The 16,346-nt window shown below is 42.3% G+C and overlaps 1 protein-coding gene across 3 annotated transcripts in view; it reads left to right on the top strand.

Moving 5' to 3' along the window:
• Positions 1-16,346, top strand: part of UBE2Q2 (ubiquitin conjugating enzyme E2 Q2) — an 80,216-nt gene that overhangs the window by 40,962 nt on the left and 22,908 nt on the right. For all 3 annotated transcript variants that reach the window (XM_073303527.1, XM_073303530.1, XM_073303528.1), the window contains 2 exons: positions 1,347-1,403; positions 4,011-4,151. In XM_073303527.1, the coding sequence (XP_073159628.1) occupies positions 1,347-1,403; positions 4,011-4,151 (198 nt within the window). The remainder of the gene's footprint in view (positions 1-1,346; positions 1,404-4,010; positions 4,152-16,346) is intronic.

The raw sequence follows: 16,346 nt of genomic DNA, 5'->3' as shown, positions 1-16,346 counted from the left end.
TATCCTTGGGACCCCACCCCTTACCTCCTTTTTGTGTCAGGGCCCCCAATTTGAGAAACCCTGGTCTCCCCCTGTGAAATCTGTATAGTGTAGGGCAGGGGTTCTCAAACTGGGGGTCAGAACCCCTCAGGGGGTCTTGAGGTTATTCCATGGGGGGTCGTGAGCTGTCAGCCTCCAACCCAAATCTCATGTTTCCTCCAGAATTTATAATGGTGTTAAATATATAAAAATATGTTTTGGTTTTTTTTTAATTTAGAAGGGGGGGTCGCAATCAGAGGCTTCCTGTGTGAAAGGGGTCACCAGTACAAAAGTTGGAGAACCACTGGTGTAGGGTAAAAGCACACAAGACCAGATTTCATGGTCCATGATGCATTTTTCATGGCTGTAAATTTTGTTAGAGCCCTAAGTATATGTAATCGGCTCTGAGAATATTCCTTTTATTTGTATGTATTAAGATAACATGGCTTCTAAACTCCTCTAGAACAGCAGATGGTTGTCATGTGGTAACATAACTTATAGTAATGACTAAACTGGAATGTGACTAAAGATGAGCAAGATTATAGTTGTATAGTATATCTGTCTTTCCCCAGTTACACACAAGGAAAAGGAAACTCCACTCTGAGATGGACTTGTAAGTGACTAGATCATCATAAAAGGAAGTAGTTTCACTGAACAGTTCTGGTTACACCAGCAAACTGGAGGCAAACCTGAGATAATCTGCAGCAAATTACTGAAGAATTGATTCAACTTGCTGTTCCATATAATATGTGACAATTCATTAAAAATTTGAACTAAACCGCATAGTCAGTATTTTATAATAATTGTTGCACAATTCATATTTACTATAGAAGTAAACAGATTTTAGTTAGCTCATGACTTAATTGAGGCCATCATAGGATCCATGTGGACTCTGAATGTTCTGAAAACAGAGATGACTGTCATGACCTCAGAAAGCTATCTGTCTCATTTTAGTAGTTTACCACAGTTAACCACTGTCTTTAAATAGATGTCCTTTTATTATATCCTTTTTAAGCTCCCACTTTGTTAAATTTAATGTTACAATAGCTATGCTAATAATGGCATGGCAGCATGTTAACTTGAACTTTGCACATAAATCTATCTCTACCACTTTTCCTGGTAAGGGAGTAAATAAAACTGGGTGTACCTCACCTTTCTGTTTGATCCTTTTAGATTAAGCTGCAGTCCTGTGTGAATTTTGGTAAATGTAAATTTTCATATGTACTGCATTTCTTTCCTGCCATACCAGAGCTGCTACTGTGATGCTAAGCAAAAAAAAAAAATAAAAAAAATCCATACAATTCATGAAACCTAATTTTATATTCCAGAATGGAACGACGGAAGAAGTAACATCAGAGGAGGAGGAGGAAGAAGATATGGGTGAAGTATGTGCTTCTGAGAAATTGTTGTTATTGTAAATCTGATGTTTGTGTTCAAGAGGCTGCACAATCCTTGCCTTGATTGCTAATGTAAACAAAATGCACATATTCCTAGCAAAAAATGGCCTTCTGAAAAGTGCTGCAGTATGAACGTTGACCAAAAACTTTGAAGTTTTACCTGACATTCTCAGATAACCCTTCATCCACGAAAATATAGTTTCTCAAAGTATTCTGCTGAGGATGAGGTATTTGTATATTGAAACATGGACATCTGTTCATTGTTTGTTCCAACAGTATATAAAAAGCTTGTGCCATATCAGCAAGTTTGCACTGTAAACCCTTATTTCAAATAGTCTATGAACTGGCTTTGTTTATGTTTTAAAAGGTTTCCCAAGTTGAAACTGAGGCTTCATGTTGGGAGCAAATTTGTTCACTAACTCTCATAAATCAGCTGAACAATTAAAAAAAAACAAACCACAAACCCTTAACTTCAGATATATTGAAGAGGTAGAGCAAAGTGTGAAACAGCAGAGACCAAACTTTAAGTGGGTAATATGATTGTATAGCAACATGGTGCTAATTTTAATAAGCTCCGTCATGTATGCAACTCCCACCTCAAATTACTTCCATAATATGCTAGAATGGCTCAAAGAGAAACAAATGTCTGTGTTTAAACAATATAAAGGTTTTATTAGACAAGAACTACTCAGGCTTAAAATTTATATTTTAAATAAAAAGGATATTAAATACAACAAGGGAACTGTTTTTGGAATAGAGAATTAATACAACTTTTTCAAAAAGAACCTAAATACATGTACCTCATGGAATGGAATAACTCTAAAGGAGTCTGCTGTGGCCAGCTACTAGGTAAAGCAGACTGACTAGTGTTGGAGCATTTCTAGAAGTGTCTTAGAACTTGCTTGCTTTCAACCAAACCCCTATTTCCTGTACAATTGACACTGGGCAAAAGGGTTGTCTTCACTATATAGAAGCAATGTAGTGCTTCCCTGAAGACAGATGAGTGTCGGACATAATCCATTTGAAATCTAGTCCAATTTTTAAAACCATATAATTTGGGGTATTATACCAGTAGCACTGCTTATGATTATGTCCTTTTAAAAATGTTGCTCTCATCTGAAAGAATCTCACAGATGGGAAATGCATACAAAATGCTGTCAAATGCACCAAGTAAGTGAAGACACTTCCAAAACCTTTCCTAGTTTTCAGGTCATCTCTTACTACCTCAAGATTTCCCAGCATATGGTGTATACTCCCAGTCTGGACTCTTGAGTAAATAACACTTAATTTTGTGTTGAAGGATTCCAAAGTATGTTACATCCTGTATACTTGCAGCGTTACTGAAATTCAGCCTCCTTTTAGCAAGGAGGATGTCATCTGGGGGACAAATGAAGCACAACAGTGGCAGGAGGGAAAAACTTGGACAAGAACCCTAGAGCAAATCCTGCTTTTTAGTAACTTACGAACTTACCTATCTAGGTATTTGCATGGTTCTCATAATCATAGTACTTGAACAACTTACAAATAATTATGTTAGCCTCACAATACCCTGTGAGGTAGGGAAGTATTATCCCCACTATTTTTAAAGGCACAGAAGTTAAATGACTTGTCCAAGGTCAGAATGACTGTAGAACTGAGATTTGAACCCAGATCTGAGTTGTAGTCTAATGTCTTCAACCGTGACATAATCTCCTCTGTCCTTTTTAATGTCCATGTAATGCAGATGCTCCCTCTGGCCTCTTTCAGATGAAAGCTTCACATAGTGAACTAAATGTATTTTTTTCAGAGTAACAGCCGTGTTAGTCTGTATTCGCAAAAAGAAAAGGAGTACTTGTGGCACCTTAGAGACTAACCAATTTATTTGAGCATGAGCTTTCGTGAGCTACAGCTCACTTCATCAGATGCATGCCGTGGAAACTGCAGCAGACTTTATTTATACACAGAGATTATGAAAAAATACCTCCTCCCACCCCACTGTCCTGCTGGTAATAGCTTATCTAAAGTGATCATCAGGTGGGCCATTTCCAGCACAAATCCAGGTTTTCTCACCCTCCACCCCCCCCCCACACAAATTGTATTTTGTTTTTCTGTCTTCCATGTTTGGCAAGCACCAGATGTGGATTAGTAAAAGTTTTACAACTTCTGAGTTTCTACTGTGGAAGTGGAAAGTTGCATTTAAGATTCTGTCGAGGATGCTCTAGACAGGTTCATTTCCAGCTTCTCTGGTCACGTTCCCTCTGCTCCCTTCAGAGGTGGTCTAGACCCCTGTTTTTCTACCTATTTCAATGGACTGGTAAACTGCAACCTCCCCTTCCCGCAATGCTGCCTTTTTGCCACCAGAGTCTCTGCCAGCAGAAGGGTAGACGAGTCTGGGCCTTGTGTACAATCACACAGCCTCCCTAAATTACAAGAGAATGTCCTGTTAATGGTGATAGCAAAATCTAGGCAAAATAAAAGTAGCATCAAAAGATGACTAATTTGGTATTCATCAGAGTATACCATTTATGCCCCCAAGCCCCAGCATGGAGAGCAATCTTTTGTGCTAACTGGGATTTACAGTTCATATGTTTCAGTGAATTTTCCTCAATTTTGTAGGACATTGAAGATCTAGATCACTATGACATGAAGGAAGAAGAGCCTGTTGATGGAAAGAAATCTGAGGATGAAGGCATTGAAAAAGAGAACCTTGCAATTTTAGAAAAAATCAGAAAGAATCAAAGACAAGACCACCTAAATGTAAGTGTACTTAGGTATTGGACTTAATACACTTATATGTAGCACTGGGTTCTGCTGCAATGTATCTAGCAAATAAAATTTGCTACTGTGTATGCAAATGTTGTAGCTGACTTTTACCATGTGTTGGGAAAAGAAGCCTCAAGCCATGAAACTTAAGAGGAGAAGCTAAACTCTGTTAAACTGGTTTGGTAAAGACTTCTAAAACTCCAAAGTGAACTGATCGCTACCCTAATGTCTTCTCAAATTCCTTCACTCTGAGGGGGTTTTGCTAGAAGCCTGGATCCCAAAGAGGCACTGTGACAACTTCAAAGTGCTCCATGGCGTGCCTGTTTCATCTGAGCTGGAAAATGCCAATTTAAATTTAATTTGTTTTGTAAGGGATATTAAAGAATTTCTGGCATTTCATCTGAAAAATGACTTTCACACTGGTGAGAGTGAAAAAACTTTTACACCAAATCCATTTTTCACACTTTGTAACGTTTCTTAGGTCTCTTGCCAAAGGTATCTAGCTAGCTGGTTTTCCTTCTCCCTAGTCTGTCTCCTACTTGCCTCCTCTGAGAAGAGGACTGTTCTCTCTTCAGAATCAACAGGAAGCAGCTAGGTTGTGAGGTGAGAGCTGTTGTTCATACCTCTTAAGAACAATTAAAGATACAAAAGGCAAAGTACAGTAATCTCTAATGCAATCAGTACTTGCAGTTTTACACTTTCTAAAGTATTTTTTACACATTTATGTACTTTATTTAAAAATTGAAGAAAAGGTTGAGTCCTATCACCCTCTTCACTTTGGCACAGAGTATATCAAAGAAGCTTGACTACTAGCAAAATCTATTTGATAAGCGCAGAAGGCAAGCTGTAGGCTGCAAAACACCTTCCTTCTTTCTGATGGTGGAAATCTCACTGCAGTTGAGGTGTTAGTGTTGTAGGTATCACTTTCAGGAGGCAGAACTGGGAGCAGTTGTGATCTACAGTATCATCCTTTGGAAAGCCAGCAGAAATAACTCCAGAAAATATAGCAGTGAAAGCACTGCTTAGCCTTGTAGCATCTGTCCTCTCCTCAGAGGTTTGGGGAACTTCATGTAGCAAATCACACTGTCTGCCAAATTATCTTCCATCTCCCACAGGTTCATTGTGGGAGGGAATTATATGACCTGTTAATGAAATAGACAGTTCTTTTTGTGGGGGAGTTTCTTTTCTTACTAAAAATTAGCATAACATCTCTTAAGTCAAGATTTTTTTTCTTGATTTTTAAGCTGAGGTGATTCAAATAAAACAGCTTTTGAAACCTTCTATTCCTGGAACCAAGACTCCTGCCAAAGAAATGGAAATTAAATTAGAGACCATGACCTGCTTACTATAAAACAAAATATAGTTGGTTCAGTATAGTATCTTCTTCAACGCTTTTCTGAGTGGGATTTTTGAGGACCTTCTACATACTCCAGCTGTGTTGTCCCTAAATCTTTATCATGACTGTCCCACTCATAAGCAATCTTTGATTTGCTGTTGGTATTTCAGTAGATATTGGTATTTGGAGACTGTCATCTGACTAGAATGAAAATATTGGACTAAAAGTGGTGCTGCTTATGGCTGGAGCCAATAATACAATCTCAGTAGCTGGGCCAGGGACGTATCCAGATCTATTTTAAGCTTTTCTTGCGATTGTTAAGCTGTGACACCTGTGAAGCCCTAGATAGTTTAGGATCTGGCTACTTGAGACTGCTTCTTCCTGTTCAGTACCATCACGCTTTAAAATAAGTGGAGACACTGCACTCTGCTTTTCAGAATGGAGTGATTCAGTTGCAAGGTATCCACCATGAAGGTTCCTCAACTAGAACTGTTCCTGTCCCCTCATCAGTCTGACACTGGTTGAATTTGTTAAGCCTGGTGGAGTATTCTGAGAGTTGTGCTTTTCTTGAGGTGGTGGATTGAAGGAAATAGGGTGGCTGAATGGAGGGGACTGTGCTTTTTGTTGAGTGATTCTTCTGTATTCCCATACCCTGAGTTCAGGTTCTTGGGTCAGGAAAGTTATGCAGTTCAGAATGTTATCCCTAACTTTCTGTCTTTAAAATATATATAGGTCAGCTATCTCACTGCAAAAAATAGCAGAAAGTATCTAGAAGCAAAAAAGCAGTATTAAGCAAAGTCAAACTGGACTCAGCTTTTGCCATCCAAGGACTTAACCATTAAAGCTTGATTTATTTTTTTTATAACTTTTTAAAAATGTGTACAACCACTTAGAGCTTCAGGATAGACATCACTTAAAGGAATATGTATATGTAAAATTCATGATCTCATAATGATGGTACAGTAATCATAATTAAAAAAACAAAAACTTGCACAACAGTGTGAGGTGACACAATCCAGTCACTCTGACTTTCTGTGGAAATTAAATGGAGTTGAAAATAGGTCCCATAGTGTTAATTTTATTCTTTATGGTTAAGCTGTGAATTTTCATTCCTTACAGATTTTGTACTTCCGTTTGGCAAACGTTGGCTTTCCTCTTCTCTCTTTCTCTCTTGTGGAGCTGAAATGAACATTGCTGGGTTTTTTTTCCACAACAGCAGCTTCAACTTACATAATAGCTTTCTTATGCCAACACACTCTTTTTATGCACAAGCATCAACAAGGTCATCTGAGCCCAGAGAATGGTGTATTCAGCTCCTGTAAGGAGCCACAGTATTTTTGTGGGTCACCAGAAATAGTAGCTCCTGTTCTGGTTAAATGCCTTAAAGGATTTTGTTCCTTCGGAGTTGAGATCTGAAAGCTACAGATCCACCACTGAGCCAAAAGAGAACTTGCATTAATTTATCTCATACTTGCATTAGTGTCCACTGCCACACTACTCGACAACAGAAGGTGGAACCATAGCAGAATGTTGATTCTAAAATGGTGTGCAATGTGCCCTACATACTAAGAAAAAAATGAACTTTGACTCTAAACTCCTTGGCATTAGGCTTTCTTTTCTTAAAGTACAGTATGATGGAGAATTCTCCCAGTGCATTGAGGCACAAAGGCAAATCCCAAATTCCTACCTTGTTTTACACAATTACTGTTCACTTTATCTTCAGAGGATTGCAGAACAAACAAGTACATACGGAATTAGAAAAGGAATCAAATTTTAATACTCATCAAACCTTCAAATTAGAAATAATTTAATGTTACAAGGAGGAAGCGGACGATAACTACAACTAGTTTTATTTGGGATCCCAAATAAAACTATGTACCAGTCTACCCATATTTGTTATGCTTCAAGGTTCTATGCAGTTTAATTTAGTAAGGTCTTTCTGACAGTCAGCACCAGCACCTAGTGGGTATTGGAATCCAGAGTTTCACTGGTTGCTTTGTGCTCTTTTTCATAGATTAATAGATTCCAAGGCCAGAAGGGATCACCATCATGATCATCTAGTCTGACCTCCTCTATAACATAGTTCATAGAACTTCCCCAAAATAATTCCCTGAGCAGATCTTTTAGAGAAACATTCAGTCTTGATTTAAAAATTGTCAGTGATGGAGAGTCCACAACAACCCTTGGTAAGTTGTTCCAGTGGTTAATTACCTTCACTGTTTAAAAAAATAAATGCATCTTATTTCCCATCAGAATTTGTCTTGCTTCAACTTCCAGCTATTGGATCATGTTGTACCTTTCTCTGTTAGATTGGAGAGCATATTTAATATCTGCTCCTTGTGGAGGTACTTATAGACTATTAGCAGTTCACCATCTCTGTAAGCAAAATAGTTTGAGCTCCTTGAGTCTTTCGCTGTAAGGCATGTTTTCTAATACTTGCATCTTTCTCATGGCTGTTCTCTGAAACCACTCCAATTGTTTAACATACTACTTGAATTGTGGACACCAGAACTGGACACAGTATATAATATAGAGGTTAAATAACCTCTCTACTGCTGCTAGAGTTTCCCGTGTTCATGCATTCAAGGATTGCATTAGTTCTTTTTGGTCACAGTGTCCTGCTGGGAGCTTGTGTTCAGTTGTTTGTTCACCATGACCTCAATCTTTTTCAGAGTCACTGCTTTCCGGGATAGTCCCCCATTGTGTAAATATGTCCTAAATTCTTTGTTCCTAGATGTATGCATTTATATTTAGCCATATTAAGATGCATATTGGTTTTGTGCCCAGCATACCAAGTGATCTAGATTGCTTTGTATCAGTGCCCTGTCCTCTTAATTATTTACTACTCCCCAATTTTTGTGTAATCTGCAAACTTTATTAGTGACTTTGTTTTGTAATGGATAAAAATGTTAAATGTTATGGGGCTGAAAACCAGTCCTTGTGGGACCCCACTAGAAGCACACCTGTTCGATGATTCCCTGTTTACAGTTACATTTTGAAATCTAGCAGCTGCCAGTTTTTAATCCCGTTAATATGTGCCATGTTAATTTTATATAGTTATAGTCTTTTAATCAAATGTCGTGGTACCAAGTCAATGCCTTGCACAAATCTAAGTAGGTTTCATTAATACTATTGCTTTTATCACCCAAATGTGTAATATCCTAAAAAAGATAACAAGCGAGTTTGACCAGATCTAGTTTCCATAAACCCACGTTGATGGGCATTAATTATATCACCTTCCTTTAATTCTGTATTAATAAAGTCCTGTATCAGCCACTCCTTTATCTTGCCCAGCATTGATGTCAGATTGACAGGCCTATAATTACTTGGGTCATCCGGTTTCCCCAACATTAGATTTCTTCAAGTCTTCTGGAACTTACTGAAAATCGGCATTAATGGTCCAAGCAAGCTCCTCAACTTGCATGCAAGAGTATTGAAAAAGCTGATGATCTGGATCTGCTGATTTTTAAACTGTCTAACTTTAGTAGCTGCTGTTTAACAACTTCCTGAGATACTAGTGGAATGGAAAGTGTCATCCACTTTATATCACTACACAGACTCATAACTTTAAGATCAGATCATCTAGTCTGACCTCCTCACCGACCCACCCCTGTAATAGACCCCTAACCTCTGGCTGAGTTACTGAAGTCCTCAAATCATGATTTAAAGACCTCAAGATACAGAGAAACCATCATTTACATATAGTGGACATATTTATTGAACGTCTCCCTTTTCTGCACTTATTTGTAATTGTACCCTAATCATCTAGTAGTGGATGATATCATTCTTATGATTTTTATTTTTTTTGTTCCTGTGTATACTTAAAAAAAAAATCTTTATTGTCCTTAACTCTTCTGACCATAGATTTCTCCTTGTCCCTTTGCTGCTCTTATCAATTGTTCTACAATTCCTAGCTTCTGATTTATATTCATTACTATCAACTTCCGTTTTCTTCTACTTGTTTTGATATATTATTTTATATAGCTACCTTCGCTTCCCCCCCGCCCCCCAACCAGATTGGTTTTTAACCAGTATGACCTCCTTCCTTGATTGTGGCTTTTTTGGCATCTAGTGAAGTACTCTTAAACAATTTCCAATGATCGTTCACATTTTTCTGATTACATTCTCCATCCCTTTGTTTTCAGCTTTGTGAAATTGGCCCTTTTAGAATACGAACTATCTATCTGTATATCACTGTTCTGGACTTTATTATCTTTGCACATGATAAATGTAATCAAGTAATGATCACTTGTACCTAAGCTACCATTAATTTTTAGTTCTGTGGTCAGTTCCTTTTTATCTGTGTAGATGAGATCTAATGTAGAATTCCATTGTGCTGGATGCAACACTTCTTGAGTTAGGAAATTGTCATATAGTATTTAGAAATTCCAAGGATGTTTGAGTACTGCCAACATGAGACTTCCAGCATGTGTAACTCAAATTGAAGTCCCCCATGATCATGCAGCTTTCTTTCCCAGATGTTCTAGATACACTAGTGTTGGTATTCCTGTTCTCTGGTGTGATCTGAGGTCTGAGGCAGACACCAGCTAATACCCCATCTTGGATTTTATCTGTTAGGACATTGATGCATAAGCGTTCAAGATCACTTTATTCCAAGTGATCAGTGACTCACTTGGAAACAGGTATTGCCATTTTTGACATAGAAGGCCACTCCCTTCCTCTTTTGCCCACTCGATCCTTCCTAAATAGGTTCTAACCATTGATTTTTAACATTTCAATCATGGGAATCATACCCCCCCCCCCGGTTTCCGTTATACCAACTATATCAAACGTGCTCATATGTGACCAATTCCAGTTCCTCTTGTTGCAACAGTATCTCATTTGCAAAGAGCAACAGCAGTGCCACATGCTATAACACTCTTGCTTTGTACCATGTCCACCTGACCTAACGTCTTCTGATTTCTGAACAAGCAAAGCTTAATTAAGCAACTCTTTAAAAGATCATACTCTTGGGGTATGTCTACAGTACGGAATAAGGTCGAATTTATAGAAGTCGGTTTTTTAGAAATTGGTTTTATATATTCGAGTGTGTGTGTCCCCACAGAAAATGCTCTAAGTGCATTAGCTCGGCTGAGTGCTTCCACAGTACTGAGGCTAGAGTCGACTTCCGGAGTGTTGCACTGTGGGTAGCTATCCCACAGTTCCCGCAGTCTCCGCTGCCCATTGGAATTCTGGGTTGAGATCCCAATGCCTGATGGGGCTAAAACATTGTCGCGGGTGGTTCTGGGTACATATCGTCTGGCCCCCGTTCCCTCCCTCCCTCCGTGAAAGCAAGGGCAGACAATCGTTTCGCGCCTTTTTTCCTGAGTTACCTGTGCAGACGCCATACCACGGCAAGCATGGAGCCCGCTCAGGTAACCGTCACCCTATGTCTCTTGGGTGCTGGCAGACGTGGCACTGCATTGCTACACAGCAGCATCAACCCCTTGCCTTGTGGCAGCAGACGGTACAGTACGACTGGTAGCCGTCATCGTCGTGTCCGAGGTGCTCCTGGCCATGTCGGCCAGGAGCGCCTGGCCAGACATGGGCGCAGGGACTAAATTTGGAGTGACTTGACCAGGTCATTCTCTTTAGTCCTGCAGTTAGTCCTATTGAACCGTCTTATGGTGAGCAGGCAGGCGATACGGATTGCTAGCAGTCCTATTGCATCATCTTCTGCCAGGCAGCCATGAGATGTGGATGGCATGCAGTCCTTCTGCACCGTCTGCTGCCAGCCAAAGATCTAAAAGATAGATGGAGTGGATCAAAACAAGAAATAGACCAGATTTGTTTTGTACTCATTTGCTTCCCCCCCACCCCTGTCTAGGGGACTCATTCCTCTAGGTCACACTGCAGTCACTCACAGAGAAGGTGCAGCGAGGTAAATCTAGCCCTGTATCAATCAGAGGCCAGACTAACCTCCTTGTTCCAATAAGAACAATAACTTAGGTGCACCATTTCTTATTGGAACCCTCCGTGAAGTCCTGCCTGAAATACTCCTTGATGTAAAGACACCCCCTTTGTTGATTTTAGCTCCCTGAAGCCAACCCTGTAAGCCATGTCGTCAGTCGCCCCTCCCTCCGTCAGAGCAACGGCAGACCATCGTTCCGCGCCTTTTTTCTGTGCGGACGCCATACCAAGGCAAGCATGGAGGCTGCTCAGCTCGCTTTGGCAATTAGGAGCACATTAAACACCACACGCATTATCCAACAGTATATGCAGCACCAGAACCTGGCAGAGCGATACCGGGCGAGGAGGTGACGTCAGCGTGGTCACGTGAGTGATCAGGACATGGACACAGATTTCTCTGAAAGCATGGGCCCTGCCAGTGCATGCATCATGGTGCTAATGGGACAGGTTCATGCTGTGGAACGCCGATTCTGGGCTCTGGAAACAAGCACAGACTGGTGGGACCGCATAGTGTTGCAGGTCTGGGACGACTCCCAGTGGCTGCGAAACTTTCGCATGCTTTAGGGCACTTCCATGGAACTTTGTGACTTGCTTTCCCCTGCCCTGAAGCGCATGAATACCAAGATGAGAGCAGCCCTCACAGTTGAGAAGCGAGTGGCGATAGCCCTGTGGAAGCTTGCAACGCCAGACAGCTACCGGTCAGTTGGGAATCAATTTGGAGTGGGCAAATCTACTGTGGGGGCTGCTGTGATGCAAGTAGTCCACGCAATCAAAGATCTGCTGATATCAAGGGTAGTGACCCTGGGAAATGTGCAGGTCATAGTGGATGGCTTTGCTGCAATGGGATTCCCTAACTCTGGTGGGGCCATAGACGGAACCCATATCCCTATCTTGGCACCGGAGCACCAAGCCGCCGAGTACATAAACTGCAAGGGGTACTTTTCAATAGAGCTGCAAGCTCTGATGGATCACAAGGGACGTTTCACCAACATCAACATGGGATGGCCGGGAAAGGTGCAAGACGCTCGCATCTTCAGGAACTCTGGTCTGTTTCAAAAGCTGCAGGAAGGGACTTTATTCCCAGACCAGAAAATAACTGTTGGGGACGTTGAAATGCCTATATGTATCCTTGGGGACCCAGCTTACCCCTTAATGCCATGGCTCATGAAGCCGTACACAGGCAGCCTGGACAGTAGTCAGGAGCTGTTCAACTACAGGCTGAGCAAGTGCAGAATGGTGGTAGAATATGCATTTGGACGTTTAAAGGCGCGCTGGCGCAGTTTACTGACTCGCTTAGACCTCAGCGAAACCAATATTCCCACTGTTGTTACTGCTTGCTGTGGGCTCCACAATATCTGTGAAAGTAAGGGGGAGACGTTTATGGCGGGGTGGGAGGTTGAGGCAAATCGCCTGGCTGCTGGTTACGCGCAGCCAGATACCAGGGCGGTTAGAAGAGCACAGGAGGGCACGGTACGCATCAGAGAAGCTTTGAAAACCAGTTTCATGACTGGCCAGGCTACGGTGTGAAAGTTCTTTGTTTCTCCTTGATGAACCCCCCCTCCCCCCCGCCCCTTGGTTCACTCTACTTCCCTGTAAGCTAACCACCCTCCCCTCCTCCCTTCAATCACCGCTTGCAGAGGCAATAAAGTCATTGTTGCTTCACATTCATGCATTCTTTATTCATTCATCACACAAATAGGGGGATGACTACCAAGGTAGCCCAGGAGGGGTGGTGGAGGAGGGAAGGAAAATGCCACACAGCACTTTGAAAGTTTACAACTTTAAAATTTATTGAATGCCAGCTTTCTTTTTTTGGGGCAATCCTCTGTGGCAGAGTGGCTGGTTGGCCGGTGGCCCCCCACTGCGTTCTTGGGCATCTGGGTGTGAAGGCTATGGAACTTGGGGAGGAGGGCGGTTGGTTACACAGGGGCTGTAGTGGCAGTCTGTGCTCCAGCTGCCTTTACTGCAGCTCAGCCATACACTGGAGCATACTGGTTTGGTCCTCCAGCAGCCTCAGCATTGAATCCTGCCTCCTCTCATCACGCTGCCGCCACATTTGAGCTTCAGCCCTGTCTTCAGCCCGCCACATACTCTCTTCAGCCCGCCACCTCTCCTCCTGGTCATTTTGTGCTTTCCTGCACTCTGACATTATTTGCCTCCACGCATTCGTCTGTGCTGTCAGTGCGGGAGGACAGCATGAGCTCAGAGAACATTTCATCACAAGTACATTTTTTTTTCTTTCTAATCTTCACTAGCCTCTGGGAAGGAGAGGATCCTGTGATCATTGAAATACATGCAGCTGGTGGAGGAAAAAAAAGGGACAGCGGTATTTAAAAAGACACATTTTATAAAACAGTGGCTACACTCTTTCAGGGTAAACCTTGCTGTTAACATTACATACATAGCACATGTGCTTTCGTTACAAGGTCGCATTTTGCCTCCCCCCACCGCGTGGCTACCCCCTCAACCCTCCCCCCTCCCCGTGGCTAACAGCGGGGAACATTTCTGTTCAGCCACAGGCAAACAGCCCAGCAGGAACGGGCTCCTCTGAGTGTCCCCTGAAGAAAAGCACCCTATTTCAACCAGGAGACCATGAATGATATCTCACTCTCCTGAGGATAACACAGAGAGATAAAGAACGGATGTTGTTTGAACGCCAGCAAACACACACTGCAATGCTTTGTTGTACAATGATTCCCGAGTACGTGTTACTGGCCTGGAGTGGTAAAGTGTCCTGCCATGAAGGACGCAATAAGGCTGCCCTCCCCAGAAACCTTTTGCAAAGGCTTTGGGAGTACATCCAGGAGAGCTGCGAATGCCAGGGCAAAGTAATCCTTTCACAGGTTTGCTTTTAAACCATGTATAGTATTTTAAAAGGTACACTCACCGGAGGTCCCTTCTCCGCCTGCTGGGTCTAGGAGGCAGCCTTGGGTGGGTTCGGGGGGTACTGGCTCCAGGTCCAGGGTGAGAAACAGTTCCTGGCTGTCGGGAAAAGCGGTTTCTCCACTTGCTTGCTGTGAGCTATCTACAATCTCATCATCATCATCTTCTTTGTTCCCAAAACCTGCATCCGTGTTGCCTCCATCTCCATTGAAGGAGTCAAACAACATGGCTGGGGTAGTGGTGGCTGAACCCCCTAAAATGGCATGCAGCTCATCATAGAAGCGGCATGTTTGGGGCTCTGACCCGGAGCAGCCATTCGCCTCTCTGGTTTTCTGGTAGGCTTGCCTCAGCTCCTTAAGTTTCACGCGGCACTGCTTCGGGTCTCTGTTATGGCCTCTGTCCTTCATGCCCTGGGAGATTTTGACAAAGGTTTTGGCATTTCGAAAACTGGAACGGAGTTCTGATAGCACGGATTCCTCTCCCCATATAGCGATCAGATCCCGTACCTCCTGTTCAGTCCACGCTGGAGCCGTTTTGCGATTCTGGGACTCCATCATGGTCACCTCTGCTGATGAGCTCTGCATGGTCACCTGCAGCTTGCCACGCTGGCCAAACAGGAAATGAGATTCAAAAGTTCGCAGTTCTTTTCCTGTCTACCTGGCCAGTGCATCTGAGTTGAGAGCGCTGTCCAGAGCGGTCACAATAGAGCACTCTGGGATAGCTCCCGGAAGCCAATACCGTTTGAACTGTGTCCACAGTACCCCAAATTCGACCCGGCAAGGCCGATTTAAGCGCTAATCCACTTGTCAGGGGTGGAGTAAGGAAATCGATTTTAAGAGCCCTTTAAGTCGAAATAAAGGGCTTCATCGTTTGGACGGGTGCAGGTTTACATCGATTTAACGCTGCTAAATTCGACCTAAAGTCCTAGTGTAGACCAGGGCTTAGCTTACCTTGCCTGTGTAAACTTCAAGACACCCAAACTTCAACAACTGTCACTTAAATATTAAATGGCCAGGTGTTTTTTGTTCCTTCTCTTCCTGTTCATGTCTCTGCACACATCTTAAAAAGGAACATTACAGAACTGAGATGCTCTAAAGAAAAATCACCTTAAAGATTATAGTTAGATTGTACTCTTGGAAGATAAAGGATAAATATGAAAAAGCTGTCTCATTCAGTGTGTGGCCTATATGGACGCTGCACTTCATGAGGCAAGGATCCTGATGATCCCTCTCATTCACTATATATCGTTCCTATTCTGCAGCACGTGAGGTTGTGCTTCTCTGAATCCACACCTGTTAAACCACACAATCCTGTATCATAACTCTGTCCCCTTGTGAGTTCTGGTTGCACGGACAACCTTAACTTTGCATTTACAGCCTTCAGTGCTTCATTTTGCAGTCTGAACTTTCATCTAATACAGCTTTTATATGGAATCTCTAGTGAGTATCTTTAAAGTTCCATCCATGTGCAACTGCTAGACAGCAATAAAACCCTCTTCTCTGCCCAGTTACGTTAACTAGTGAGGCAAAGGCTACTGCAGAATACCCCCATTGCATATTAAGAGGTGGGCTCTTTGTCTGGCTTAATGGAAACAAGTAGTCAGTTGCCAGGGTAAAGGCTCCCCCCTCCACCATGCACACACAAGGTTTACCTGGTCCACCTAGGAAACAGGGAGGGTCTGACCAGGTCAGCAGAGGGATTTGCGCCCTTCCCCTATGGGTGACCAGAAGAGGAGGGTATTTCTAAGGGGGAAGGAGGAGTTGGAAAAGACCCTTTTTAACTGGACAATGAACCATGGTTCCTTTGTAGTATTGCCTCCTTATTTGTGTACCTTTGCATACCAAATGAAAGGAGACAGAGCTTCAAAGGAGCATCTGTCTACATGCCTGATTGCAGACCATATTTCACAAGTCCTATGTATTAAGAAAAACAAGTGGAATTTCAGTTTGTGTATTCAGATCCAATGGAATACTAAGATGGATGGTCCAAGAGTAATATCCTTTGGCAGGTCTACGCTTTGGACTTCTGTTGGCAGAGCTGTGTCTTTCAGGGCTGGGAAG

Source organism: Lepidochelys kempii, chromosome 10, assembly GCF_965140265.1.
Source record: "Lepidochelys kempii isolate rLepKem1 chromosome 10, rLepKem1.hap2, whole genome shotgun sequence".
Classification (NCBI taxonomy): Eukaryota; Metazoa; Chordata; order Testudines; family Cheloniidae; genus Lepidochelys; species Lepidochelys kempii.
This window is presented reverse-complemented; position numbering and strand designations above follow the sequence as displayed.